Here is a 26,810-nt window from a genome sequence, read left to right as displayed (position 1 = left end):
AAATCCATCATTTCAACATCACGACTACCCCGAAACTGGTCCTAATTTCAAGGGGCAGATCCAGGATTGGGCATGGGGTCGAATGAGTTGTGAGCACGCGAGGCAAATTCTTTTGCGGGGGTCTGAAAAATAGAACCTCCAGATGCATGTTGATGCATTTAACCAGCGAAATTTATTGACGATTGAACATTTATTGACGTGGGAAGGAATAGCAGTGTTAAAAGAAAAAGCGCCCCTGAATTTGAACCTGATTCTCAACAAACATGTAATCTTGATTAGCGAAACAAAGTTTTTTTTTCAAGAACTGAACTTTTTTTTTGCACAATTTGTGCTTCCATTTTGCCCCCTATAGTTCGAAAATGTGACCTTTACCACAATAATCATGGGGTTTAGGACAAAACTTTCTGTCATTATTGAGGACAATTTATTTTCTTACTGACATTACTGACATGATAATAGGCCTATGTCAGTAAGAAACTGTTCAAAATAAGTTGGCTGGAGATTTCATTGAATATTGTGAGTCTTTCTGAATCACTCTTTTCAAATCGAGCACATTCTGTTCTATAAATTCTGTTAAAAGAAAAACACTTATTAGCCGGTTTATAGAGTTATAGGAATTTTTTATGGTATTTTCTTAGAAGGGCCCAGTCTTTAAGAATTGTACCCGGTATATGTATAATAGCGTTCTTATATACTCCGTGAAGAAAACCAGTCACGGGTTACGATTATGCATTAAAAGTCTATTTCAATAGATCGCTGCAAACTGGATTTCAGTGCCGGCGTACTTAGTTAGATATCATGAAATAGGTCGATTAATCTGATCAAATAATGCGCAATGCGTAGAAGGATATTCGAAATTTCAAAACATTTACCGATCTCTACATCATTTCTCTGATCTGACAGATGAACTATTATCATCGTTCAAGAAATTGAAAGAATTTCATTTTTGCGGTGAAATGAAATGATTAGTAGTTTTGCAAGAGCATCTTTTCAGAATCCTAGCATCCTGAAGGTGCTATTGTTAAAAATCTAGGGGGGGCTGCCCTTCTATTTTTTGCCAAGATAACATTATCGCATGGTACGATGTTTGTTGAAGAATCACCCTAATGCTCGGAGGATGGTCATTTTTTTCAAATTATTTGGGAGAAGGGCCTCCAACCCCTCTTGCTTTTCGTGTGTGTACATACAACTAGGCCTAGAATGTTTTGCCCCCCCCCCCCCCCCCCCCCCGAAAAAAAAAATTGATGATGAAACTGCTCCTGAAATTTACTCTGAATTGAGATGAGCTGACAGAACACTAACTAGTAATCATACAGAACAAGAGATCATATACATGCGGATAGATATTTCGTTAACTTAAGTAAATTGGTAGAGTAGGTGTCGGCTATTTCTATCAATATTTAAATGCCTGTCTTTTTCGATTGATAGTCTATGACTTGATGTTCTAAGTTTGAACAAATAGTTGTTTGCCTTCAAAATGGCTTGGTCTGGTTGCGTTACGTCATGGGTTTCTTTGCGTGCATGCCAAATGTTCAGTCGCTGATTCACTCCAAGATAAGACAAAACAATAAGGAAACACTCAGATCCTGTCCTAAATAAAGATAATAATTTCAAGAAATTGTCCCAAATCAGCGATTGATTATAATGCAATTATAGTGAAGTTCAGTAAACATTGGCGTCGGAAGTATATTATTTATTGTCATCAATATTGAATAATTATGCATGTTATTCTTTCGAGGCACTGATGTTTCATGGTAGTTTTTCTTGTTTTAATGATAAGGATGATATTTACCTATGATGACCTATTTATAACCAGCCCAAAAATGCAGTTTTACCGCGTCACAAAAGTTTACTTCGACAATAGAATATCGCGGGTTCTTTTCTAACCTTTTTCTTTGGCTTATTTTCAGGTTCTTACAATCCGCGGTCACTTCCCAGCGCTGGTGCTTTGTCGTATATGCAGTCATACGTCTGTAACGTGAATAACAAGTGTCAAAATGTAGAACCGCAAACATCAAAAGCCGCGAGTGCGAGCAAAAGGTAGCTAGGTGTGCGTAAGGCAGATACCTATAGTTTCTCAGATTTGGAAAACCACCGGCAGGCCTAAGGCTAAGATAAAACCTTGTTTCTCCTGGTTGCGTCATTTAGTAAACTGCAATAAAACATTTCTATAAAAAATGACCAGCAGAAATGAGGAATAGGGTATCAATTTTTTTTGCCTAAATGTTTTTTTTCAAACTGTCTAGTAAATGCGTTAAAATTGGTCGGATTGCTCAATAGGAAATCCCGTTTACTCGCATCACCTTGGCTTCTAGAAGCCTATATCCTCGTCAAGTGTCCAATGCTCTGTAGCAATACGATCAACCCTCTTGTGTAGCAATCTACTTCTAACGCATTTCTATAAGATATAATCAGTGCACTTCATAAGATATGCAAAAAATACCAAACTTTTATTCAATACCTTACCACTAAATTATGTAATTGCATTGGACCCGTGTGACTCGTGTTTTTTTTTCTTCATATGACAGAATCGCAAAACTGGTGAAAAATCTAAAACCGCTGACGCAAAAAGATTCAAAAGTCGGCAACGTTCTGAACAACATGGATACAAGTATCAAATTGTTGGATGATTTGGGAGAAATGTTACAGAAAAAAGAAGTGCAACAGTTTCTCAGTAAGTCTATATTCCCCTATCATTAAACGATCTTTCAGGGCCGTACAGAGTATTTGAATTTTAGGGGGCAGACAAACATGAAGAAGGGCAGTTTTGTTGAATATAACAATCGTATTTACAAAAAGGACACTTATCCAAAAATTCTGGGCTGGCAACTGCCCCCTGCCCCCCCCCCCCCCAGCTAGGTACAGCCCTTTAGAATTCCAGCATATGGAGACCACTTGATACCATATACCGGTAGGCTATCCATCTCTCCAACCTTCTTCATGTTGTTATATCAAGACGGAGAAAACGATATCGTCGAGACTCAAATATTCCAGCGTTTAATCTTGCTTGCTACTCTAAAATTTCAGACGACAGTTTCACGGTGAGCAGTCTGGTCAAAGATCCCGAAGTAATTCGCAAGTATTTGGTGGAGACCGAACGTGTCATGAGTGATCTGATGGCCAAAGCCTTGCTCGACGCTACCATCAACATGGAAGGGGTAAAGTTACATTCGCTCTTTTACTTTTTGATTGAAAAAAAAAATCATTCGTTCGATGATGATAGTAGTGATAGTGTCTCATTTGTATAGCGCAGGTATCACAGCCAGAGTCGGTTCGAGTGCGCTCCAAATTTTGGTATTATTACCCCGGCCTATTACTCTATTCATGTATCAGTCATCTCTCCCTGGGGAGAAGTCACATCCGAGCAGCTCGGAGTCATCTATCGGACCAGGTACCCGATTACTCCTGGGTGGAGAGACGCAATGAGGGAAAGTGTCTTGCCTGAAGGCACTACGGTTATGTACGGGGTTCGAGCCCACGACCTGGCTTTCCAGAGTCGAACTCGCCAACCACTCGCCCACCATGCACGCTTGAGCATTGAAATCTGATTGCAATAGCTATCTGATAACTTTGGACTATGAAACTGTTTTAAAATTTCCAGGCTGAATGAAGATTTAAGTTGCATTAGAAAATCGTAATCAGAATGGCCTGTAAATATTAGTGGTTATCATTTTAAAAAGCTGTTGCAAAACGAAGGGTCGGGCAATAAAATCCCACTCAGGTCCCATTCGATGGTTGCCTCTGTTTCAAATAAGAGAAGTACATGTTTAACAGCAGATGCGCGTGGAAATGCTTGAATTCCCACTTGATTCGATGAAAGGATTATTACCCCATTTAGCTTCCCAGTGTTTTCAATAAGAAATTAACAAGCCAGGTCCCTTTGAAAAACAGGAGGGTCCCCCCTATGTCACAGTCCCTGAAACAAAAGCTGGTTTGAAAAAACAGGCGGAGCCTTTATAAACAACAGACGGGTCTGGGACCTGGGACCTGGCTCTTATTGAAAACACTGCTTTCTAGAGATTCGCATGGAATAAAAGAACGATAAGTAAGCCGCCGACTGGACGCGAATGCTTTGCATAATTTTTTCCATTTTACATAACAATTCGTATGACTTAACTTTCATGACCGTACGGAATCGGTGTTGAATGGGAACTTGTTTTCGCACCGAGCATTCGTAGTTATTGTTCGTGAATTCCGCGCATTGTCGACGCAGAACGACCAAAATAAACCAGGGTCAAGAACTGAAATCAATGCACATCGAAATAAAATGCGCGAACGTTCCTTTTTTTCGATCGATTCAATGCGATTCAATCTCTCTTTTATACTTTTCCAGAAATCTCTGAAAGCAGAACGAAATCACTTCCATGTTTTAAGGGTTTCTTTTGACATAATGTTATACCTGTAATTCATTTTTAAATGTATATTTGTAATTTGATGTATAAGATAACCATGATAAAAGATGCTTTAACTCTTTTAAGATAGATGAAACTCGTTTCATGAATTGCGAATTTTTGTCCCGCCGCGCCATCAGGGCCTGAAAAACATCTATGCGTCTATATAGGGAATCTTCGCGAACACAAATTACTGCTTGCGGGTATAAAGCTTTTATCTATTCATGAATGTGTATATCTTTTGCCAGACAGATTTCTGTGTGGCGTTCAAGGTATTCATGGGCGATGGCACCCTACAACATTGAATTAGATTAGTCAATTGTAATGCGTTTGGTCAGGCAAGAAAGGGAGTCTTATGTATGAATAGAAAGAAAGAATTAATCTGCTGTATTGCTAATATCTTTATGTATTACGCGAGAAATGCCAGAAATTAGAATGAAATTTTGCTTTCACTTCTAAACACGGTCATTTTAAAACGGATATAGAAAAAAGTCACACTTAATCCTTTTCTGGGGCCAGAAGGAAATAGCCCTGTTTAAAAAACATATTATACACACTGCTACAGTAATATGCACATGACCTTGTAATAGATGTTCTAGTGCTGCCCCAAAAAATTTCCATGGGCCCGGTTTCCTAGACTGGGTACCGGATTGAACGTTAGCGCCAGGGGTAAATCCTTAACCTGGGTGACAACCACCGCCGTATTAGCAACGAGAAACCATGGTAATAAGGCTAAAATGATACCTTGTTTCTCCTAATCAGTCGGGGCCAGTTTTACAGACTGGTATTAACTTTAACTTGGGGCCTAACTCAATTCAATTTCAATTGAGTTAGTCCCTGGGTTAAAGTTGATACCTGTCTCTGAAATGGGGCCCAGGGTTATTTTATATATCGCAATAGAATTTGTTATCAGTACATTTCAATAGCTATTAGGTCTGTAATGATTAGCTTGATCATGGTTTTTGAAAAAACTAACTTCAGGGTAAATAGGTGGCTGGCCTGTTAAATTTTTAAGCTGAAAAGAAATGAGAAACACGGTATCAATTTTTTAAAGCCTTTCCAGACAAATTTCAAAATTTTCCCAATGATCATTACACGCCCCCCCCCCACATCCATGAAACTCATTTCGATTCTGTTCTCTTGCAGCTTCTGAATCTAACGGGTAACATTGATTTCAAAGGAATCGTCTGCAATTCGACGCGATTCGGTAAATATCTGCTGTTTAAGGACGAATCGACGCAGGCGTCGATCGCCGATCAGCTTTGTCGACTGAATTCGTCGAAAATACCGGAAATCGTCGACTACGTGCAGAAACAAATTGACGTCGCGAAAATCATGAAAATCGTGAGTATAAAGCAGCGTACTTTTTACTACCGTGTAAGGGCGTTGTAACGATTCGATCGTTGCTATTGGAGACGATTGTCATCTGCACACTCTCGTCGTATCTCTGGAAAAATGTATGACACAATTACCCAGATATTATTTGTTACGTTATCAGAATTTTACGAATAGTTAAAAATACTTTTAACGCCACATAAGCACGTTTTAACGATTCAACTGTTGCTATTGGAGACAACACTGTCATCGGTGCTCTCTCTATATCTCTGGAAAAGTTTATTGTTGTTTGATCTTCGTGATACAATATTACCCACAAATTTTTTTTAATGGTATCAGAATTTTACAAATATTCAATTCGTCCCCTAATTCTCATGGCCACATTTCTGAAATCCCCCTATTCCAATCTAACTCTGAATCTAAGTTGACTCGGTGTACCAGACGTCTGTTTTGAGGCAACTTTACAGAATGATGACCATTCTCTTTCATCGGTTCTATCAGTAGTCAAATCCTTTACTTCGATTCTTAGCAGAGCAACGCGCATGTTTGGGAACGGTTAGGGAAAAAGCAAGTCGAATTAAATAGGCCTCCCTGTTATTTCAAAAATTGTATGATGATATTTTAGATCGCGCATATGGCCGAACTAGGGGGAAACTACACGATCAGTAAAGGTTTCAACGATCTCGCCGATATAATTGCGTTAGGAAACCAAGTGTCCGATGCGAACATGCCGAATCTGAATCACTTGGCGAAATGGATCAAAGACGTTGGACAGTTTGTCGAGCGATCGGTCAACGTTTCGAAAACGGATTTCGCCGGGTAAGAGACTCCTCCGAACTAGTCCATCACATCCTTCCCCGGCAGGGATTCGAACCTGATGACATCGAGACTGTCACGGTACAAAACTCTGTTACACTAGCCCATGTGCGCAGCTAAGATGATGTAATTATCAGCCAATCAGAAATCCTGTTTTATTTTAGCGCAGGTTTTTTGGCGGTTATAATTTATCTGTGAAATTTGCTTCAGCGATCATACGAGGGCAATCTGATTGGGGTAGCAAGTTTCCTTGTGGCAAAACTGTGCACGTTCCTTTGCACTCGGGCTAGTGTAGCAGGGTTTCGTGATGTGGCCGAATCTAGCGATGCCATCAGGTTCGAATCCCTGCCGAAGGAGGATGAGTCACCAATATATCTGCTGGTGTGTGGGGTATAGCATAATTATAATATCCCTCTGTAGCTGAAAAATCATGGAAAACCACTTAATCATCTTATTTTTCTTCAATTTTCCAGTTTGGGATTCATTCTGCAAACCTTGGATCCGATCATCCAGAAATTCAGTCCGGATTCACCTACCTGGAATGAAACTCGTAAAATCATGTCGCTCGCCAACAAACTAATGAAATGGTATTCTCAAGAATCGGTCCGAGTGCCCAGTACGTAAATCGAGCGTTAAAATGTCGTCAGCCATTTTCTCACCAAAAGAAATTATAGATACACAAAACTAAATTGAATTCTTGAAATCATTTAGATTTATGGTTGCTCATAGCTTCATTATTCGGCTTTGTAAACAGCGTTGACTTAAATTTTCGTTTATGATTTGTTAGTTTCATTCAAGGGAGGGCTGTCATTTCTATAATAATTGTAATTGCTGGTAATGTCCTCTGGACCTTAGCATGTATTTATTTTGTATATACTATTGACTTGTTTGATAAAATTAATTTGTACTCCAATTTAAGGGAGGGTTCTTGATCTTAGAACGCGAGCACCGGGGTTGATATTACTATAATTCACCATGCATTTCTACTCTTGTTGATTAGCATGGTGCTAGTTAAAACCCTTTTTTCTTGGAAAAAGTATTGGATAAAATATTTTATGATTTTGGCTACTTTTTGACTTGAATCGTGATTGGGCTCCGCATCTGTTTATGCTTGTATTATAAGGTTTTGCTTTTAGTCATGGTTTCCTACGATTACAGGTCATTTCAATGAACTGTATCATGAAATTCATAGATGAAATTTACCGGTATAGAATTTTGAGGCTTACGTAATTTTAAATACTGTTTTTCACAGCTTTCTCTTTCCGCCTGCAGATATTTATTGCACTTCATAAAATGTGATTAATATTTAATGTCTAAAAACCAAATATCTCATTGTTTTTACAGCCATGCAATTGACGTTTGGAAATATGTTTGGCAAATCCATAAAATTACAGGAATTCCTGAAAAAGACTCTTCAAATGACTACTGACTCAATTGTTGCTATGGGAACTGCAACGCTAAACCTTCAAAAGGTTTGTATTTATCTACTGTACAATTTTTCATAAACTCAGCCATGCCTCTCCGTGCTCTAAGAATTTTAACATTATTCAATATGACAAATCATTATTAGCTACTTCGTTTCAAACTCCTGGACTTTGATGTTTGGTATTGTAGCCTTCCATTGACTACATTTGAGAAGAAACACCCAATTGACATTTGTCTTGTCTTTGGCAATGCAAGTACCAATCTAAAGCCTGGATCCGCTTCCCTTCCGACATTCCAGGGGGAGGATTTAGGGTGCATTCCTCCTTTTTTTTATCCGAGTACAGAATATTGAATAAAAAAATTGAGAAAATGTAAGGAATCATACCAAAATTCATTTGAGAATAATGAATTCAAACGCAGGAAATGCAATCTAAACGAATAAATCTTTCGAAAAAAATGGATGCCGCGAGGGTCCCTTCTATTTTCTAGATATACCCCTGCATTTACTCGGTGTAATCTTTTGCAAATGTGGTGATGAAAGTCTTACGTCTGGGGTGTTTTAAGTCGATTCATATATAGTTGATATAGGGGATGAGTGTAGACAGCTGATTACTGTCAGTAATTTTACCTGTTATATACCCGAGCCCTTGGTTTTCATTATCAGTATGGATGAAACTATTCAAGAACTATTCAAGAAGTATGAAATATCCAAAGCTTTTTTCTTGCCAAGATTCTTTTCCTTAGTCCAGTTCGAATGATTTGTGTTTTTGCAGTTTAAAGCGGTCTTGGATGTAATCGATAACTCGCCGGACAAGCCCGTAGCTCTCCATCGTGCGTTCTGCGTCGATCCCGGTTTCGTGTCGATGTGGACGTTTACTCCGGGTACGGACGTACAGCAACTGCGTCGGTATCAGGCGATGATTTGTCGAATGAATATAACGGAGCTGGTCAAAGAATTCTCCACTGAACTCGACGTTGATGCTATTATGCAACAGGTATGTCTGCTGTGGTTGTTCTTTGTCATGGTCTGTATGTTTTGGATACATTCGTTTTATGGGCTGTCTTGTTAATGTTTTTTGAGGCCGTAAAAAAATTATTACTCAATAATGTTTATATACATTGATACCTAGTTAGTGTTATTTAAGGGGTTTTGTGTGAGTTGATGTGCATGCACTACGTCATCAATATTGGCGTTTCTAAATAACAATTACAACCGTAAATTTAGGCGTTTATTTTGTAATTAATAATATTTCATAACTCTTTTATTTTTGATAAATTTTGATATTCATTTTATCGCGGAGAGATGCGGAGGTTTTATCGCATACATGCGCTACATCTTCAATATATCAAGGCTAGACTGGTTGCTGGTCAATTAGATTCAATTATCGATACATGTATATTCAAATCCATAAGTTCCTTGATACGATATGATTTATATTACATCATTTGTTGTTTGTCGACAATATCACGCAATACATGTGTTATTTCTTAAGGCGTCAATAAACTTTCAAGTTAGTTTTCTGGTTTTCTGGATGGCCCGGACATGAGAAGTTAGTGTCTGGATGCAGATGATTAACTCTGTGCATGTCTCCAGACCCTGTAGTCTGGTGTATATGAAAACAAGCATGCAATCAGTGTTAAACCGCAATTATCGATTTTTCTTTTGCGTAAGACAGATTTCCTTAGAATTACAAAAGAATCTGATTTATAATTTCTTTCAGGTTGCGTCCTACCAATCGAAGCCCTTCCAGGGGTCGATGAACTGGACCGACGTTGTATTCACCGCGAAAACATTCATCGAGAAATTGATCGCTTCTGCCGATCTGTTCAAACCGCTATTCGAACCGTTGTCGAAGATTTCGCTGGAAAATCTCTGGAGTCAATTTGAGAAACTAATTTTCAATAATGGCACCTCGGACATGAACAGGTTTGTGAAAATCGTGAATATAAATCCTTAATCAAAATATCCTGTCCTTCCCATCAATGGGATACTGGCAATCACCAGAAACACTCACCAACACAACAAAACACTGGGTTATTCGTAGTGAAAATCAGTTCATTTTCAATGAAATTTGAACTTGAATTTTAGGCTTCCGAATTCGAAAATTATCAAACGAGTCATCGGATAGACATAAGATTGCCTTTCTCACTCATTGTATGGTATTGGTTTCACTGAAAATTGATTTACTAATCGGATAAGTTGACTCGAATTCAATTGAAATGTAGAAGAAATTGAAGCTTCGCTTCCCTCAGTGGCATTGCCGGTATCCCATTGGAAAAAAGATACATGCTAATAATGCCTCGGACTCAGTTCCCGTTGCGAGATGAAGGAATTTACTTAATCGGCAATGATTATTTTTTACTGATAAGTTTTGGCCGTCATTATTAAGCACGTTATTATTAGGCTATGAGAGTGCTTAATACGAGTGGAACAATCCATTTAGCTTGCATGACTAGTTGCCAAGCAACGTATCACTTAGAATTGTTTAACAGTTAATAGGTGCAATGGTAAAAAAATAGTGATGGGAATATTGAACACATAAGTGCAACTATTTTTTGCCGTGTCAATCCTTGAGTACTTTGGCCAGCTTTCTGATTGATATTTCTCCGTCTTGTTCCATCATCTGAGAGGTTGCAGTTCAGTCATGTACTATATACATTTAGAAGGCATTCATCTTACATACCGGTAGTTATCATTCCCCGAATCAATGTTCACTAATTTCAATCTTCTGTGGCATTCTTATGGAATTTTAAAATTGGATGCTTTAGGCTAAGCTCAGGTCGACTTAATGACCCAACCCGATCAGAGCGTAGCTTAAGATACACCTTAGCATGCTTATAGGACATTATAGTCCTCTTGGCAATAAGCGCTGGGCTGTGAAGGTTATATTGGACCAGGGAAGTGAAGTTAAGTCCAGAAATTACACATAACAGAATTTTCCGGAATATTCTGGAAAGTGTCTTTGGTCTAAACCCTAACCATTGAAACCCATAACCCTCTAAACCCTTACCATCGAAACCCTAACCCCCTAAACCCTGACACATCTAAACCCTAACCCCCTAAACCTTTACCAACGAAACCCTAACCCTCTAAACCCTAACGCATCAAACCCTAACCCCCTAAACCCTAACACATCTAAACCCTTACCATCGTAACCCTAACCTCTATCCATCTAACCCATCCCCGGCCAGATATCCTCCAGAAATTTCTGGCACGATTCCGGAGAAAAATTTTCCGGAAGTTACTGACTTTGTGTTCTGTGTAATTTCTGGACATGAATGTCAGGGAAGTGTTATGAGACTCATTACACTTCCCTGATTGGACATACCGCTGTAAACGAAAGGACACATGATATTGTAATTATAATACTAGAATCTCTTCAGACGGTCTAAAATGAAACATACACCCCTTTAGCTAAACATATATTTTTAGAGTTCGGCATATTGATTTTCAGACAAGTTATAAGCATGTTATGAAAACTGTCATGTAGTACTCAGTATTTATTCAATGTCAACTGCTTCGTCGCTGTATTCACTATAAGTGCTTTAAAAGACTTCAAATATTGGCAACTGTGCGTCTGTGTGGACTGTGGAATCATATGACGCATTAATGCTTTCTGAATTTCGCTTTTGTCTAGGTTGTATTGAGCTAATTTTTAAAAAGTTTGTTCTTTGTGTACGGGTGTGGTCCCCAATGGCAGTTTTCCTTTCGAACAGGATCAGACTTTTGAGCAGGATCAGACTTGAGTTTAGCTGCGTTCATAACACTAAGATAAAGATACCCACACTTTTTTTTACTATGAGTATAACTAGAAATTGAATTTCATTGTACTAGGCACCTAATTTGAAATATTCCATTTATATTGATGCCCTTTTTCTCACAATTGAGACGAATACTAAGTACAAATCAGTTTGGATTGACATAGAATTCGATCCATTGTGACATACCATATCTTTTCATGAATTACCTTTCTAATTCTAAAGCCACGAGTGGAAGCCTGCTTTTTGATATACTTGTGGCTGTGGGCAAAGTTTTTTTCTCTCGAAATAGAATTCTCGAAAACGAATGAACATATCAGGTTTGCATTCAAACTTTCATGACATTTACGTATGTATACTGATTGGAAAAATGCCAGCCGCCTTTGTGTACGTACAGGTCTTAATTGGCGATACGAAAACGTATCAAATATCAATTCATTGAAATAGGAAGAATACGTTGCAGAAATCCTCCCTCATACTAGACAGGGTCCAAACAATGATCTTTTATCAAGTGCTGTAATAAAAATGTTGCCAATTAAAGAACTTAGGCTGAAATAAATTGATATCTTGTTTCTCATTTCTGCTGAGTTTTTAAGTTCACCCGGCCGGCCGTCCATCTACCCTGTACATTACCATTTTGAAATCATGTTCAAGCTAACCTTAACGAACCTGGCAGCTATAGAAATGAACTGATTACTAATTTGATCAGGGGCGGATCCAGTGACCACTGTTGAAGGTAGCACAACTTATAAAAGGGTATTTTGAAAATAAAAAGGGCATTCTGAAATTTTGAAAATCTGCTTTTTGCAGCAAATTCGAAGCAATTAAAGTCCTGACGCGAAGTGCTTTCTAGGATTTTAACTGCATTGAGATGTAGTTTCCGGGCAATAAAGACAAAATCTTGAAGAATTTGTGCTTTTTGTTTTGAATTATCTACCTCGTATTGTAAAAAGGTGCCCTTTTCTACTTTGGGCATTTCTACTGTTGATTGTAGTTTACAAAATGGCCCAGTTGACTTTGAGAAACAAGGTGTCATTTTTTTAGCCTTAGTTGTATAAATTATTGGAGTGACAGGAGTTGGTTAATTCTTGATTTTTTTTAAATTGTCTGATTGTGTTTTGAAGGACAAAAGAGTTTGATATGATTGAGTCATAGTTATATTCGATTACTTTGCAATTCTTTAATGTCAAGGGTCGAATCTAAAACTGTTATTTGATAAGATAATTATCAATGATGCATTTGTTAAGAGTCATCGGTTTTTCTTCTTTTTTGGAGAAAAAATTGTTACGAATTTATAAGCCAAAATATAACGTACGTATCATTAACATTTCTGATATTTTTTCGCAGGACGATAGAAGTAGCGCTCGCTTCCGTTCATAACATAATGCAGGCGTCTCTCCGCGATGGATCTTATGAATTGAATTTGTATAAAATCTATTCGACCGGTGATCTACTGTTGAATTTAACTGATAGGATACTGCGTAAGTAAAGAAAAAAAACAAAAAACGTCTGCTACTAAGACTCTGTGCGACTGATGATCCGATCCAAGAAAAACCTATACATGAAAAAGGATAAAGTAAAAACCCACTACGTACAGTTTTAAAACCGAGAATTCATTCAATGAAAAATTCAAAATGTCATTGCCGGTAGTTAATTAACTGCATGGGTTTACGACTTTACTTTATTTGGTCTTAATACAAAGACAATTCGAGTGATACCGTACATAGAAAAAGTGCTATTTTCAGGGAATCAAGTGAAAAATCTCATAATTCTACCAACAAAAATACATTGTTTCGTACGATGATCTCTCTCACTTATTCTCTACGTTTGAGTGTGGTTATTCTGCTCTATAGTTGTTCGTTAATTGTATCCTGAATTTTCTTACGGTATATGCTTGAGACACAAGAGCATAGATGTCTCCTGCATCTCCGTAAGACAACTGACTAGCAAATTTATGCATAGCCGATCGTTACCTTTGATTACATTTTTTGATCGGGCCGAGTGAATTTTTTCCTCCATTCACGAGACATCCTGACTGAGAATCTTTGAATTCACATCAGTAACTGATCTCTTCGCAAGGATATCCGTCAGTTGCAGCTGATTCGAAGCTATAAATCGCGTAATTATATATATATATATATATATATATATATATATATATATACATATATATATACGTACATACGTACATACGTACATACATACGTACCTGTGTAAAGATTTACTTTATATCTCTTAGTTTATCAATGATATTTACTTTTACTTTTACTTTTACTTTTCAGAAACCGAAACCACCCTGAATGATCTGTTTTTGCAGAATCAGTTTCGTACCGCTATGATACAGTTATCGGCATTAAGCGCTGGTGACATCGCTAGTATTGTGCATAGATTCTCTCAACCGGCTGTTCCGATGAGGCTCTTGCAGGTAGCGATTGATGATTTATATTCGTCTGAATTGAATACCAGCGGCTCTTTTGAAATATAAGCCTACGTATAGATATTCTACAAGAACATCTTACTTTCCTACTTTTATAACGTTTGAAATGCTTGTATACCGATACAATTTATTGAGTGCGAAAATTTTATTCTGTAGTTTCATCTATATTCTGTAGTTCACCGTCTCAACTGATGAAAACGGTGGTTCCCGTATTGGAAGGATTTCAGATTTTCTTGCTTTCTTCATCGTTTCAGGCTCTTTTGGATAACGTTCAATGGAAAACGGTGATGTGCGACGCGAATGAGTTGATGTCGTATGCTATCAAACAAGTGGTGTGTAGTATCGATTGGAACGCTGTGCAGCGAAAAGTCGTAACTAAAGCCGACATACCCGGACTGCAGTTAGAGGTAAACTGATATCTAAAATCATTCTAGCCGGCAAAACTTCGGATTATCTGAGTATTAATAATTAAATTAATGCGACTCCTCGATTCCTTTAAAACTACTTCTAAATGGAAAATGCTTTTAACGGTGCTTGAAGAATTTGAAAAAAATACCTGAAACTTCTTTAAAACTCTTTCAACTTTGAGAAAAAGGCAATTAGTACCGTAGACTACGCTTAGAAATCAGTTCAATTGGACAATTTTTTTTTTACCAAATAAAAGTTTACTGAATTGGGAATTACTGAATTTTTTTCCTTGAAAATTCCATATATCCAGGAATGATTGATCTGTAGGGAACCTGTTATAACTATTGTGAAATCGGAGCATTGTTTGGTGAAATTGGAATAATGTATGACGGAGTCGGAGTGAACCTGAGAATATGAACCTTAATGCAAATACCGGTACTACAAATCAATATGTTTTCATCTTTTAAATATCTAGTTCGCCAAGTATATTGAGATGATGCGTTCTACTGATATCAGTTTGTTGGTTGACGTGAATCCGTACCTGGTCTATAAGAAGTTTGAGCGTGTATGGCGAGGGTGCGGAATGGTTTACGAATCGACGCAGCTTATCCCGAAGTCTGTATTGGCAAGTTTTAAAGCTATCAACCCGGCGAAATGGTCCGAACTCAAGAATATGATGCACTTCCCGGATACCCATGACTCGTTCGGTCGATCCATGTACGTCGTCGGTCTTTTTTGAATCATTATCATCAATCTTACTTCGACAAAAACTACAAAACATTTGTTTTCGGCTGCAATGCAGGAGCGTGCTACTTCAAAATAAAATCTAAAGGAATCAGTTGCTGAAATTAGATTTGACAAACTCAGTTAACCATCTAATTCCTGATATGAATTGAGATGTTTTTTTGACCCTATTATGTATGAAGTGTATGCGTTCAAACTCAGATATTGTTCAAAGATCCCGCTCAATTGATAAGTGTATCATATCTAGCGAAAATGTTTTGTGTCTGAAATTTTCAAATCTCTCATGACGTATTTATGTTTTATGTTGCAGCCTCTTTGCCATGTTGGAGACTTTAGGACCGGTTTTATCAAACTCAACAGCTTGGAACGACATAGGTCCAGTGGTGTGGTCGGTGACAGCCTTTATGAACTTAACTAAAGCCTATGTTACGACTGGTTAGTTATTCTTTTCAAATTATATTATATATTATTATGTTTTATTCCTATTTCTATGTACTTTATCAACTTATGATATCTTATTATCTGATTATTAAGCTTTGAAGAAAAAAATTAACTAGGATTTTTATATGTTCATTTTGAAGCTTATTTTATATATAGCAGGGGTACATATATGTATATATTGTTGAAATTCTTTAGAGGCAAAACTTGTCACAAACATGAAGAATATGGTGGGATATACAATTAAATATGGACCAGACGTGCTTAAAGCATTTGCAGAAACGATGATGATCCCGGAAAAGGTAATTGATGATTGCTCAGGGTAATATCGAGAGATTTCGAAACTTTCAATCGTACCGAATTGTTGAATATTTCAGACCAAGAAACTGATGACTGTTAGGGACTGGCCGAAGATGTTATGTAGCGAAAAAGAATTCAGATCTTACTTCACTTTACCACAGAATGTCCCCGTAGCATATATGCAGAACATGTTGTGTTCACTGAATTTAGATTTCTTGAAGACATATTTCGTTAATAACTATCAGAACGCTTACGTAGATTGGGACTACACTAAGAAATTGGTATGTAGCTCATTTTAGATATTTTGAATGTCTTCATATTGCATTGATTTAAACAATTCCTAATTTGCGTACACTTCTGCAGTTGCATATTAAGATTCTACGCTATGGGCTAAAAAGGTTGAATATTATGATTCTCAAATTGGAGAGATCTGAGTCCAGTTTTACAGTTGGAGATTGTAATTAGTTAATTAGTTTATGTTATCAAAATGATGGAAATGTTTAATTCCCAGTCAGTGAAAACTATGGAATGGAATATGTACTGTATGTACATGTATCTTTATTTGTAAGCAATGTTACAAGAAGAAAAAGCCTTCACATCAATCGACCTGGGAAGGCCAAAAACATTGACAGAAGGATAAATTAGTTAAAGACTCCAATTATTATCATTATCAAGTATCATAATTCTATTATTACAATTATGTTGAGAAAATATAGCTCCTAAAGTAGATTATGATATCATATAATAGGTTTTATTTCCACAGTGTATATCATTAATTTCATCAGTTGTGAATGCAGGAACCAATTTATCAGTTGTTGGTTTGATGATAAGGTTTTCTTCAATGATTATGAATATTGGAAATTTGAATATCGGGTCGTATCTTAACCCGAAACTGTGAAACCGGGTCCAAACAGCATTCAGTTTGATATTCAAATATCATTCTGATTCGATATAGGTATAGTTCTAATTCACTACCTTAAACTCAATTCTTATCCTGTCATTTCTCGTTCATTAGATGATTACCTACATGACCACTCCTGCTGGTGTGAACCCGGCCTATAACTGGACGGACATGATTCGCATGTCTGAACTGGTGTATAGCTCCGTGAAAAATCTACCGGATATGATGATGATCACTCCTGACGATATGAAACGTTATGATGTAGTATTTCAACAAATGAAAATGATGGCTGGAAATTTCAATGTTCAGTCTTTGAGCAGGTGCGTATGTGTATTGCTGCGCCTAGTTCCACAATTGCTGTGGATATTGACGCTTAGAGTTGAAAATTCATTTCAAACTTCTAAACTTTGAATAAAAAATGATCGTTATAAATGCGCGTTTTTTTTGAAAATTTGCTCTTTGATCGTTTTAACAGAAATCAAGACAAGTCTCGGCTTATTCTCCATTTTAGTCATGGCTGTAAAACTGGGCCTGAGTTTTCTTTTTATCTTGTTGTCTCTTAGTCTAAGTCCGATGATGGCTGAAATCATGGTGATGATCGACCAACAAATGAAAGGTTCCCCGCAGTACGCTGCCGTTGTATCATGGATGACTCTCGATTATATCATTAACAAACATATTTTGAACGTGGTTGACAAAATTTCCGGTGAGTACATAACGACTGAACTGAAAATAGTTGGTTTTCAGGCTTCCGTTACGAGACCCCTTGTCTATCTGTCTGTGTGTCTGACTTTCAGCTACTTAGCTTCATTAATAATGGGTCAATCTTGATGGACCCAGTGCGTCATCTAGCGGCTGAACTAGGCACTAAAAACTCAGTTTTTCAGTGACATGACCTTGAAGATGACCTCATAACAGAGGAACGGGGTCGAAATTCCAAAAGTTGTCTTGACAATATTTAAGCATTTGCCCTAGATACAACATATCCAAAATGCAATGGGAGTTAAGGCATGGGAATTTCAGAGTTGCATCATGACAAGATTAGAACCTGAGCCCGTGAAACCGTTGTCATCTGTGGCTTGTTTTCTAAGAGAACTTGTTTCATTGACTCAGTGGAAATTTTTTTTCCAGTGAATGGATTGCGATTGAAAGATTTGTTTACGAATTCCATTGCGGTTCGATCAGTCCTCACTCGAGCTCTTTCTTTGACCCCTGAATTGATCGATATCCTCCTTGACTCTATTGTACACCCACATAAGGTAAGGCATATTTTGAAATACGAATATTATGTTCGTACAAAATCATGGAACTGTTTTGCGTGCTAACTGCTGTATTTGCTAGCCTTCATCCTAGTCCTAGCCTACCTCCTGAAATTCTTTGAAATTTGATGCATTTGAATTTGAATTCGGTGTCACGAGAAGATGAAGAATTTAATAAGAAATTTGATGATCAATCGAAATTATTTCTGAAACATTTACGAAGAAAATGTAAGATTATTTTCATGTTTTCTGCATTTCAGCTTGTAGCAGTTTTGCTGAAAATTGAGCTGAACTCGACGAAATCTATTTGCGATGGCACGATAAGTGTGACGTCGTTTCTGACGTTTAAGGAGCCGATGATTGTCGGCATGCTGGAGAAATCGATTTGTGATAATTGGCAAAGGATTGTAAGCGAATTGAAGAATGAACCTATCGTGAAGGAGGTAGATGATTGGGTAAGCGATAGATAGCAAAACCGAAAAAAATGTCTGCAGCCAGAAGATTTAGGATTAAATGAAACTTAAATTGTGTCTGAAATCAATCTGATACATAACTAGTTAACTAGCGGTTCTAATCTACAGCTGGGGTTGAATTTGATCCTAGGATGAAATCAGTTGATTTAGGCCTTTTGTTAAAATACTGAGAGTAGGGAGTAATGAGATTGAAAATTATGATGAATATAACTTACAAGTTACTAGATTGAAAATGATGGGCGTAACAATTCTTTTTGTTTTTCAATTAAAAGGTTGCGATGAAAAGACAAAGGAGAATTAAAGAGAATTATTTTCTTAATTTGATGATTTTTGCAGGATCTGCGGGGATCCGAATAATTAACGAAATTCCCTTTGTTACGTATTCTCTTCAGTATTCTACTTGAATTTGAACTTGAACTTCAGCTTCAGTTCAATAGATTTTTTAGCTCATTTCCGATTTATTTTGCACTTGCGTAAATTTGGTGCTTGGAATTGAATGTTCGTGCAGCTGATGCGAGTACTGCAGAATTTAATACATTTTTTTTCAGTTAAAAAACCAAAAGAACACATCTTGGATCGACTCCAAGATGAACATCACTGATTACTTTTATGACTACATCGCAATTTCGGAAAAAGTGATGAATTTGAATTTGATGAATAAACCAATATTCCCTGAAAGTCAAATCAACACGACGCACATAATGACAAGCGTCCAAGCCTTCGCTAAAGAGATGTCTGCTTATGATTGGAAAAAGTAGGTTTAATGGAGGAAAAAAAACTTAGGCTTCGGATTAACAGCAGTTTTAAGCGATAAACAATAAATTGATGTTATTCTCTATTTCAGACTAGAAACGGATCTAACGAAAATTGCTGATACGATGAACAACAGTCCGAATTTATTTTCCACCGAAACTAATTCAATCATTTCGTTGGCATCGACCGTTCATAAGCTCATCAACAAACAACTGAACGTCTTAAACAGTTAGTGTTTTATCATAAGCTCATCTTCTCCCGTCAAGGGATTTGAACCCACTACGCTAAAGCTGTTCCCCGAACCCCTTGACCTCACGAGTCCTTGGAGTCGTTACTAGCTGACCAGAATCCGGTCGTACCAATCACAGCGCTTGTAACAAACGACTTCAGGCTTCTGTTGGAATTCCTGTTAAATGGAACAATCAGCGAACGTTTTACCGAACAAGGAAGTATTTCGCAAATCAATGTATGACGTCATGCGCAACAGCGCCAGTAATGAAATCACGCTTCGTGAGGCCAGGGGGCTGGTGGAAGCGAGTTCGGGAATGATACCGGACCCCTGGCAAGCAAGGATGTCATAAGCTCAACTGAGACGAAGAATTTTGATCAGTTTTTAGAGAACCTTAGGTTTGCTTAATTGCTTAACTCGAACTACATGTACCATGAAATATACAGTAGCCTATTAGGAACATTTTTAAGTGTAAGGTTTGCTGGTTTCCTCTATTTTCTTCGTATGAATCATTCTTTCTTAACATAGAGGCGCAAGTTTATAGTTACGAGCTGATGGGTTCTTCAGAACTGAACAAAATCATGAACGTAGTCGCCACAATGGGGCCAGATGTGATATCAGTAGCTGGTTACTCTGTATTGTCTTGGTTACAGGATCCAGCAAAGGTAGAATTAACAGAAAAAAAATCTGATCATTTAGTTGACTTTTATGCGATACCAATGGTTATTTTCATTCATTTATTCAGGTGGTGCAAATAGCGTCGTTGCAGCAACCGCTGACATTATGCACCGATGCGGCGCTGTTCCAGAAAATTTTCACGGCTTCTCCGTATCGTCCTGTGAACCTGGTTGATCTACAACAGAAATTATGTCGACTGATGGCGACTGTAAACATAACACTGCTCGCCGAGCAACTGGTCGATTACGGCGGTTTTCAGAAACAAATTCAACAGGTACGTTCGTCATTTGCGAAAAAACGTCTGATTAATAGAGTAATCACACTTAAACGTGGTGGGAGAACAACAGATGATAAGATAAAAATCCACTATAAACAGATTAAAAGTTTTAAGATCGAGAATTTATTCAATCAAAAGTTTATAAAAAGACACAACGTTTCTATCTCACACCAGGGATCATCATCAGGTGTGACTGTTTGACGATGATCTTTGGTACGAAATCAAATCGTGTCTTTTTGATTAAATTTTTTATTGAATAAATTCCCAATTTTAAAACTTTTAATCCGTATATAGTGGGTTTTTATCTTATCAACGTCAGATAATTTGAAGAACCGAATATTCGCTAAGTCTGTAATGTATTAAACCCGGTGTTTTAATGCTATTGACGATTTCAACCACATTAAATGGGAACAATTATCGAAATTTAGTTCTTCGAAGAATTCTACCTGATGATATTATGACATGAATTTGAGTTTGTGCAGTTACTTTTAAAAATAATTTGGATATTATGATATATTGGGATATTAATTTAGAAGTCATTGAAAAAATAATTTTGCGAATTTATGAGAAATTTGATTCATTTGTAGGCCATGACTTCGACTTCCAAGGTGAATTTCACGAATATCGTGACCGAGGCGTTGAGCACAAAGAACTTGGTCGAAAACTTGATTAACAATCCTCCGAACGTTATGAGTTTACCAGCGCAGTTACAAGATTCGCAAGAATGGTTGAAAGTCGTCAACACGCTCAAGCTAAGCTACGACAAAATCCTGGATATTCTTCAATCAGTGTAAGTAACGTTAAGAGTGAATGTTTAGGCGTGTCCACCTATATCAGTTAAAATGAGTTTTTTTTTGATGATGTTCCTTAATCTAATTTAGGAATTGGATGTCGATTTTGTTGGAACCTAAAGTAACTCAGATGTTACAAGAGCAGATTAATAACCTGAAATTGAACTCTGTGTTTAACGAGATGAACAAAATTCTTCCCGCCATCAATGATCAGTTGAAACAGATAATCGGTAATAAGAAAACCATAGATATTTGCTTTCCAAACAGTGTAGGCCTACCGGACTGAGGACACAAGCTTTTTTCGGAATGAAAAAATCTTCATAGGAGTCTATTGCATCTGTAGCTCTGAATTCTAGCTTCCGTGAATCTTGATGAGTTACCATAAAATGTTGAAAAAATGCTTTTGATTTGTTCATTGTTTTAGGAAAGAACTTGCCATTCAACCGATGGTTTGCTCGATATCCTCAGCTTTTCAAAGTTGTAAGCAGTATGGATCAACTACCATCAGCGATTGCTGTTATCATTGCAAGTGATCAAAGACCCGATCTGGTAAGTAGATATTATTCATATCGGATCTACCGTGTTCCTCTTTGATAGACATTCATTCTATGTGATTGTCAAAGGCATTTGTTTCAGCCACATTTTATATATCAAAATAAGTGTGTTTGGAAGTCATGATTTGGTCTGTTTTTTAAGACTGAGATGTTAAAATCACTAGTGTCACAAGAAAGCCTGAGTAAAAGTAATAATAATTGCCTGAAGCTATGGTTTTCAAATTTGTGTTTATAAGTTGCTCATAACTTATTAATTTTCAGATGAATGCTCTTTTTTCAAAAGTGAATACAACGAATTTCCCCCTTATGATCTGCAATCCCTCCGTGATTTCTCAATATCTCGTTGTGCCAATGAGAGCCAGGTCCGATTTCTACGTATTTATGCAGAAGCTGTGTTCGCTGAACGTTACCGAACTGTACATGGAACTCGCTTCTACTGTTGGCTTGAATCCATATAAACTGATGCCAGTAAGTCATATCTGCTCATATCTATTACTTATGAAACTGTTCGGAATGGAAAATATTTTGCATGTTGGAAAATGTATGTAGAAATTTCAATCCCTTCACTACAAAAGTTGCAATTCGATCCTACCGTAAGTACTGAATTCAATGATGGGTTAAGGCGTGAACGTGTTTGCTGCGAGATATGAGGTATCTTGTGCGTCTGGTGCTGTCCATCAACACTTCAAGTTATCATTTAATTCATAGCTGATCCTTCTTGCTCACTCCTACATATTTTCATTTTGACAATTGGAATGACGCAGTTCCTTAATGAATGGCAGTGTTGACAAATTTTGCATCATGCTCATAACTAATTGGCCAATTTTGAATAAAACTATGTAATGGCCCCAATTCCAACTCTGAGGACAATCTGCAGAAATGTAAGGTGAATGTATTTCTCAGTATGTTTCTTGGTATTGTCACAGACACTGAAGTTTTATCCATGATTCTTTTTAAAATATTCTACAGTCGATTCCGTATCTTATCCAGATTCCAGTTACAGTTGATCTTATCCAAAGATTATTGTAATGTAACTTTTTTGTGTATTCGTATTGTAGAGTGAAAATCCGGTTGACGTATTTAAACTAATGAAGAATATAATCAGTATGCAACAGATAATTCAGAATATTACCATGTCACCTCCGCAATCCTCTCTTCCTATGTGGCTCGACCCGAAATCTTGGGACATCGTCTTGATTCAGATGCATGAGAGGGCAATGCAAAGGTAGAAATGAGTATTTTCATGAAATTCTGTTTGATCATGAGTTTCAATGAGATATCTGAAGCGCTTGAGTCACTTTGAGAGTTTTGGAATTTAAACCACGTAACAGGTACAAAATATTCTGATATCATTCTGACTTTGATATTTCAGTCCGAATGCCACAGATGTCTTCATCAGGCACATTATGCTGATGTACGCATCGTACTTTGATCGGGTGGTGAAAGCCTACGACCTCGGCGCATTCGTAAATTTGGAAACAGTTTTGTTCAAACGAATTAACGCCTACTTAAAATCACTTCTGAGTAAGTGTTGAGAGTAAAAATCTGAAATTTGAAATCCAAGTTTATCGAACTCATCGAATGGTTTCGATTTTATTCGTGTAGCTTTAGATTCACCGAGTCCTGATTCACTTGAACTGATGAAAGTAGCTGGACTGATTAAATACATGCCGGTTATTATGCACACTGTACTGCGAACGTCTTTATACAAATCGTCAGAGGTATGTGTTCATTTCAAAATAATACCTTGTAACTCAACTTTTTGAATGTTTCATTGATTCGGCAGGGTTGGAAATTATCCTGGGGTATAGAATGTCTATAGGTTAGATCAATGTATTGTATTAACAATGAAAAACTGTAGAACATGGGATTAATTGAAAACCTTTGAATTCTTCTCAAAAAAGGGAGCTGCTTAACTTCTGGATGTCTAAACATGGTTTATACCGGTTACATAATGCAAATATCAAATATAGAGAATATTTCACTCCATTTTATCCTGTTACATATAATATTGACACCCCTCTCCCACCAGACAAAAGTTCATTTTCTGTACCACTACCACTGTCTGTCCTTTCCTTTGTAAATTTGCTTAACCCTCCACCTAAGCTTGTACATGCTATATGGACAGCCCTAAAGTTCTCAGGTCAGAGATCTAATAACGTTTATTGTGAAATGTGTAAGAACGTTCTTTTCAGATAACGAAAAGCATTTTGGATAAAACAATCCTACAGAAGCTGTGCGGACCTGATCCGAGTTCTGTTCTCTCGATACCGATGAACGTCGACATAAAGCCGGCTTTGAAAATCATCTGTCAGCTCAATTTCACAAAAATAACCGACGATTTTGACTATAATTCATTGGTAAGTTACTGATTACTGGTTTAGTTGATAAATTCATGGCGAAATAGCGTATTTTTCACAACACAGTTACTTTAATGTTCCAGCTATCGCCATTGTTGAATAACAATGCTACAAGTACAAATCAGGCAAATGTTACTGAATTGATAGCTACCGTGTTTGAATACACCAATCTGTTAACAGCTATCAATCAGCGGTTAGCAGCTGGTACATTATGGAAGATGCCGATCTGGATGGAACCACGCCAAATGCAAACATTAGCTGCCGTGATGTGGGGTGAACTTGAAAAATATTCATCCAACGCGTAAGCAATCGTTTGAAACTATTCATCAAAACAATTCATAGAAATAAGTGGCAGATCCAAAGTCTTGTCGTATGACTTTAAAAAGATGCCATAGGCGTCAAAATGTATTTGGATAAAGTTTATCAGTGCCTCCTTAATGGGATTTTTTCACATTGCCTCTTTGATACAACTTTTCTAAGGGTGAAATCGAATGAAATGTCCCCCTGGATCACCACCCAGAAATTTTGAAATAGCGAGTTGACAATGATTGAGGTCAAAAATCTTAACGAGGAAACCGTGTTATGACGTTATTTTCCTTGTTAGCCAAGAAGTTAATGTATATACCGCTATATAAATTTTTACTCATTGACTATCTTAGACAAAAGAACATTATGAACTCGCTGAATAACCCAGCTTTGATCCAAGCTTTGTCGGACGCAAAAGAAGTGCAACCGATTTTGAATGCGATGAATGCAGCTATACCTACAGCTGTACAGAGAATCGACTCTTTAGCAGGTAAAATCGATGACACCTGCTAATATGCATATTCACGTATTAAAGATTTTGCTTCATTACAACTTAAGGGTATGTTGCGATTTTCTATATTCGAAGGAAACTTGTCTTTGACCGCGTTTTTCGCTGATTTCCCCCAAACCAGTAGGATTATGCGTTTAATGAACCGTCTTCAGACTATGGCTAAAGTTGCGCTTCATACGCTGATGTATAAAAATTCTATGGTAAGCTCTACTATTACAATGACGTATATGGCACTATCATTTCTTGAGTGTTTGTACATGCACGATGTAACACTGGAACCGAATTTACAATTTCAATTGGAGATTTCCTCTCGTCCGAGCTAAGTGAATTGAGATGTAGTTCATTTATTATAAAGCATGGGAACTGTTTTCTGATGAGCAAATTGCACTCAATATGCATGTATTTTGATGCTAGGAAATTCTTTTCTCTTGAAAAAAGGGCTATATTACTTTCTTCTTAACTTTCAGATCTCAGTATTGGTAGGGAAAACCGATCCGATTAAAGAGTTATGTATGAATCCGAGGATGTACCTCGAGATTTCACAGGATATTGGTACAGTGTTGTTTATGAGCCAGGTCCAGGCAGTACTGTGCAGTATGAATGTGACTGAATTGACGCATGAATTACAACAGTTTTATTCGCAAGATAAAGTTATGCAAGCATTTAAGGTAGAAAAGTTATATTTCAGTTTATTTGTCTATGAGTCAGTTCTTTTTTACTGTGGATGTACAAAAATTGTAGCAGGAACTAATTCAACATAATGACATCTGCTTCTTGGTGTATATTAATTCAAGTCAAGTAAAATTCACTGAGAGGCCTTTAGCAATGGAACAAATTGATTTTACCGGGAGGCTTCAATTTCCCTCCTCAAGCTACTTAAATTTGGTAATATTTTCCAACTTTATCCATGGTATCCGACCAAAAACATTGTAGATTTCGTACAATTCATTTTTCTCAGGCAAACACTACAGCAAATGTAACAGAGCTGATGTACAACGTGCAATTGTTGAGCGAGGCAATTTCGAAACTGATGAAAACAGGCACAAACTGGCCGCCAAACCTGAATCCATGGCTAGATGCGACTAAATGGGTGAATCTTTATAATGACATGGTGTTGCAATTCATGGGTTCTCCAAATACACCAGTCTATGACCGGTAAGTTCGAAGATAATTCATAATATACATTGTACATGTAGATGTAGATGTAGATGAATAGACAGTAAATTCATTTGTAGACAATTTCAACTGGCCATTAGCCGTCTTATGACATAGACCCAGTGCTTATTTGGTTTGATTAAATGTGTCCATCTGCAAATTAATATTGGTTCTCGGGCTTCCATGAGAACCTTATTCCCATACTGTCTGTCTGTCTGTCTGTGGGTCTGTCAGCTACTTAGCTTCATTAGTAGTGGGTCGATCTTGATGAAACTTTGGTACAATGTTAGGATGGGGAGTGCAAAGAATAGGCCCTGTGTGCCACCTATTGGCAGAACAAGGCACTACAAACTGTTTTTTAGCGACATGACCTTGAGTATGACCTCCTCATAACTGAGGAATGGTGTCGAAATTCAAAAAGTTGTCTCGCCAAAGTTTAGCAATTGGGCCAAGATACAACATATCCAAAATGCAATGGCAATTCAGATTCATGGAAGATTTCGAAATATA

The 26,810-nt window shown here is 37.3% G+C and overlaps 2 protein-coding genes across 2 annotated transcripts; both read left to right on the top strand.

Moving 5' to 3' along the window:
• The first annotated feature begins 2,751 nt into the window (after positions 1-2,751).
• LOC141903514 (uncharacterized) lies at positions 2,752-25,147 on the top strand. The gene is made up of 25 exons (XM_074791638.1): positions 2,752-2,785; positions 3,028-3,158; positions 5,538-5,735; positions 6,352-6,545; positions 7,016-7,158; positions 7,887-8,014; positions 8,741-8,962; positions 9,689-9,894; positions 17,518-17,660; positions 18,086-18,213; positions 18,474-18,668; positions 19,235-19,440; positions 19,531-19,667; positions 20,197-20,333; positions 20,414-20,620; positions 21,211-21,413; positions 21,505-21,644; positions 21,839-21,963; positions 22,230-22,436; positions 23,027-23,193; positions 23,341-23,492; positions 23,574-23,689; positions 24,164-24,328; positions 24,412-24,629; positions 24,988-25,147. Exons 1-25 carry the CDS (start codon positions 2,752-2,754, stop codon positions 25,145-25,147), a joined length of 4,062 nt encoding a protein of 1,353 aa, XP_074647739.1.
• On the top strand, positions 13,111-17,465 carry LOC141903247 (uncharacterized). Its single transcript, XM_074791333.1, has 9 exons — positions 13,111-13,207; positions 14,009-14,151; positions 14,418-14,570; positions 15,047-15,288; positions 15,626-15,750; positions 15,952-16,055; positions 16,131-16,334; positions 17,069-17,257; positions 17,430-17,465. The coding sequence occupies exons 1-9, from the start codon at positions 13,111-13,113 to the stop codon at positions 17,463-17,465; spliced, it is 1,293 nt and encodes a 430-aa protein (XP_074647434.1).
• Positions 25,148-26,810: the final 1,663 nt, after the last annotated feature.

The sequence above is a fragment of the Tubulanus polymorphus genome, chromosome 4 (assembly GCF_964204645.1).
Source record: "Tubulanus polymorphus chromosome 4, tnTubPoly1.2, whole genome shotgun sequence".
NCBI lineage: Eukaryota > Metazoa > Nemertea > Palaeonemertea > Tubulaniformes > Tubulanidae > Tubulanus > Tubulanus polymorphus.
The sequence above is the reverse complement of the archived record's forward strand: the minus strand, read 5'-3'. Positions and strand labels throughout refer to the sequence as shown.

Bases quoted from the DNA above. Each gene is read 5' to 3' on its own strand.
- LOC141903514 (XM_074791638.1), top strand. From the start codon at position 2,752: ATGAAGAAGGGCAGTTTTGTTGAATATAACAATC. The intron at 7,159-7,886 runs GTACGTAAATCG...TTGTTTTTACAG, and splicing joins AGAATCGGTCCGAGTGCCCA to CCATGCAATTGACGTTTGGA. The intron at 9,895-17,517 runs GTTTGTGAAAAT...GTTGTCTCTTAG, and splicing joins GGCACCTCGGACATGAACAG to TCTAAGTCCGATGATGGCTG.
- LOC141903247 (XM_074791333.1), top strand. From the start codon at position 13,111: ATGCAGGCGTCTCTCCGCGATGGATCTTATGAATTGAATTTGTATAAA. The intron at 16,056-16,130 runs GTAATTGATGAT...TGAATATTTCAG, and splicing joins CGATGATGATCCCGGAAAAG to ACCAAGAAACTGATGACTGT. The intron at 17,258-17,429 runs GTTCAGTCTTTG...TCGTTTTAACAG, and splicing joins TGATGGCTGGAAATTTCAAT to AAATCAAGACAAGTCTCGGC.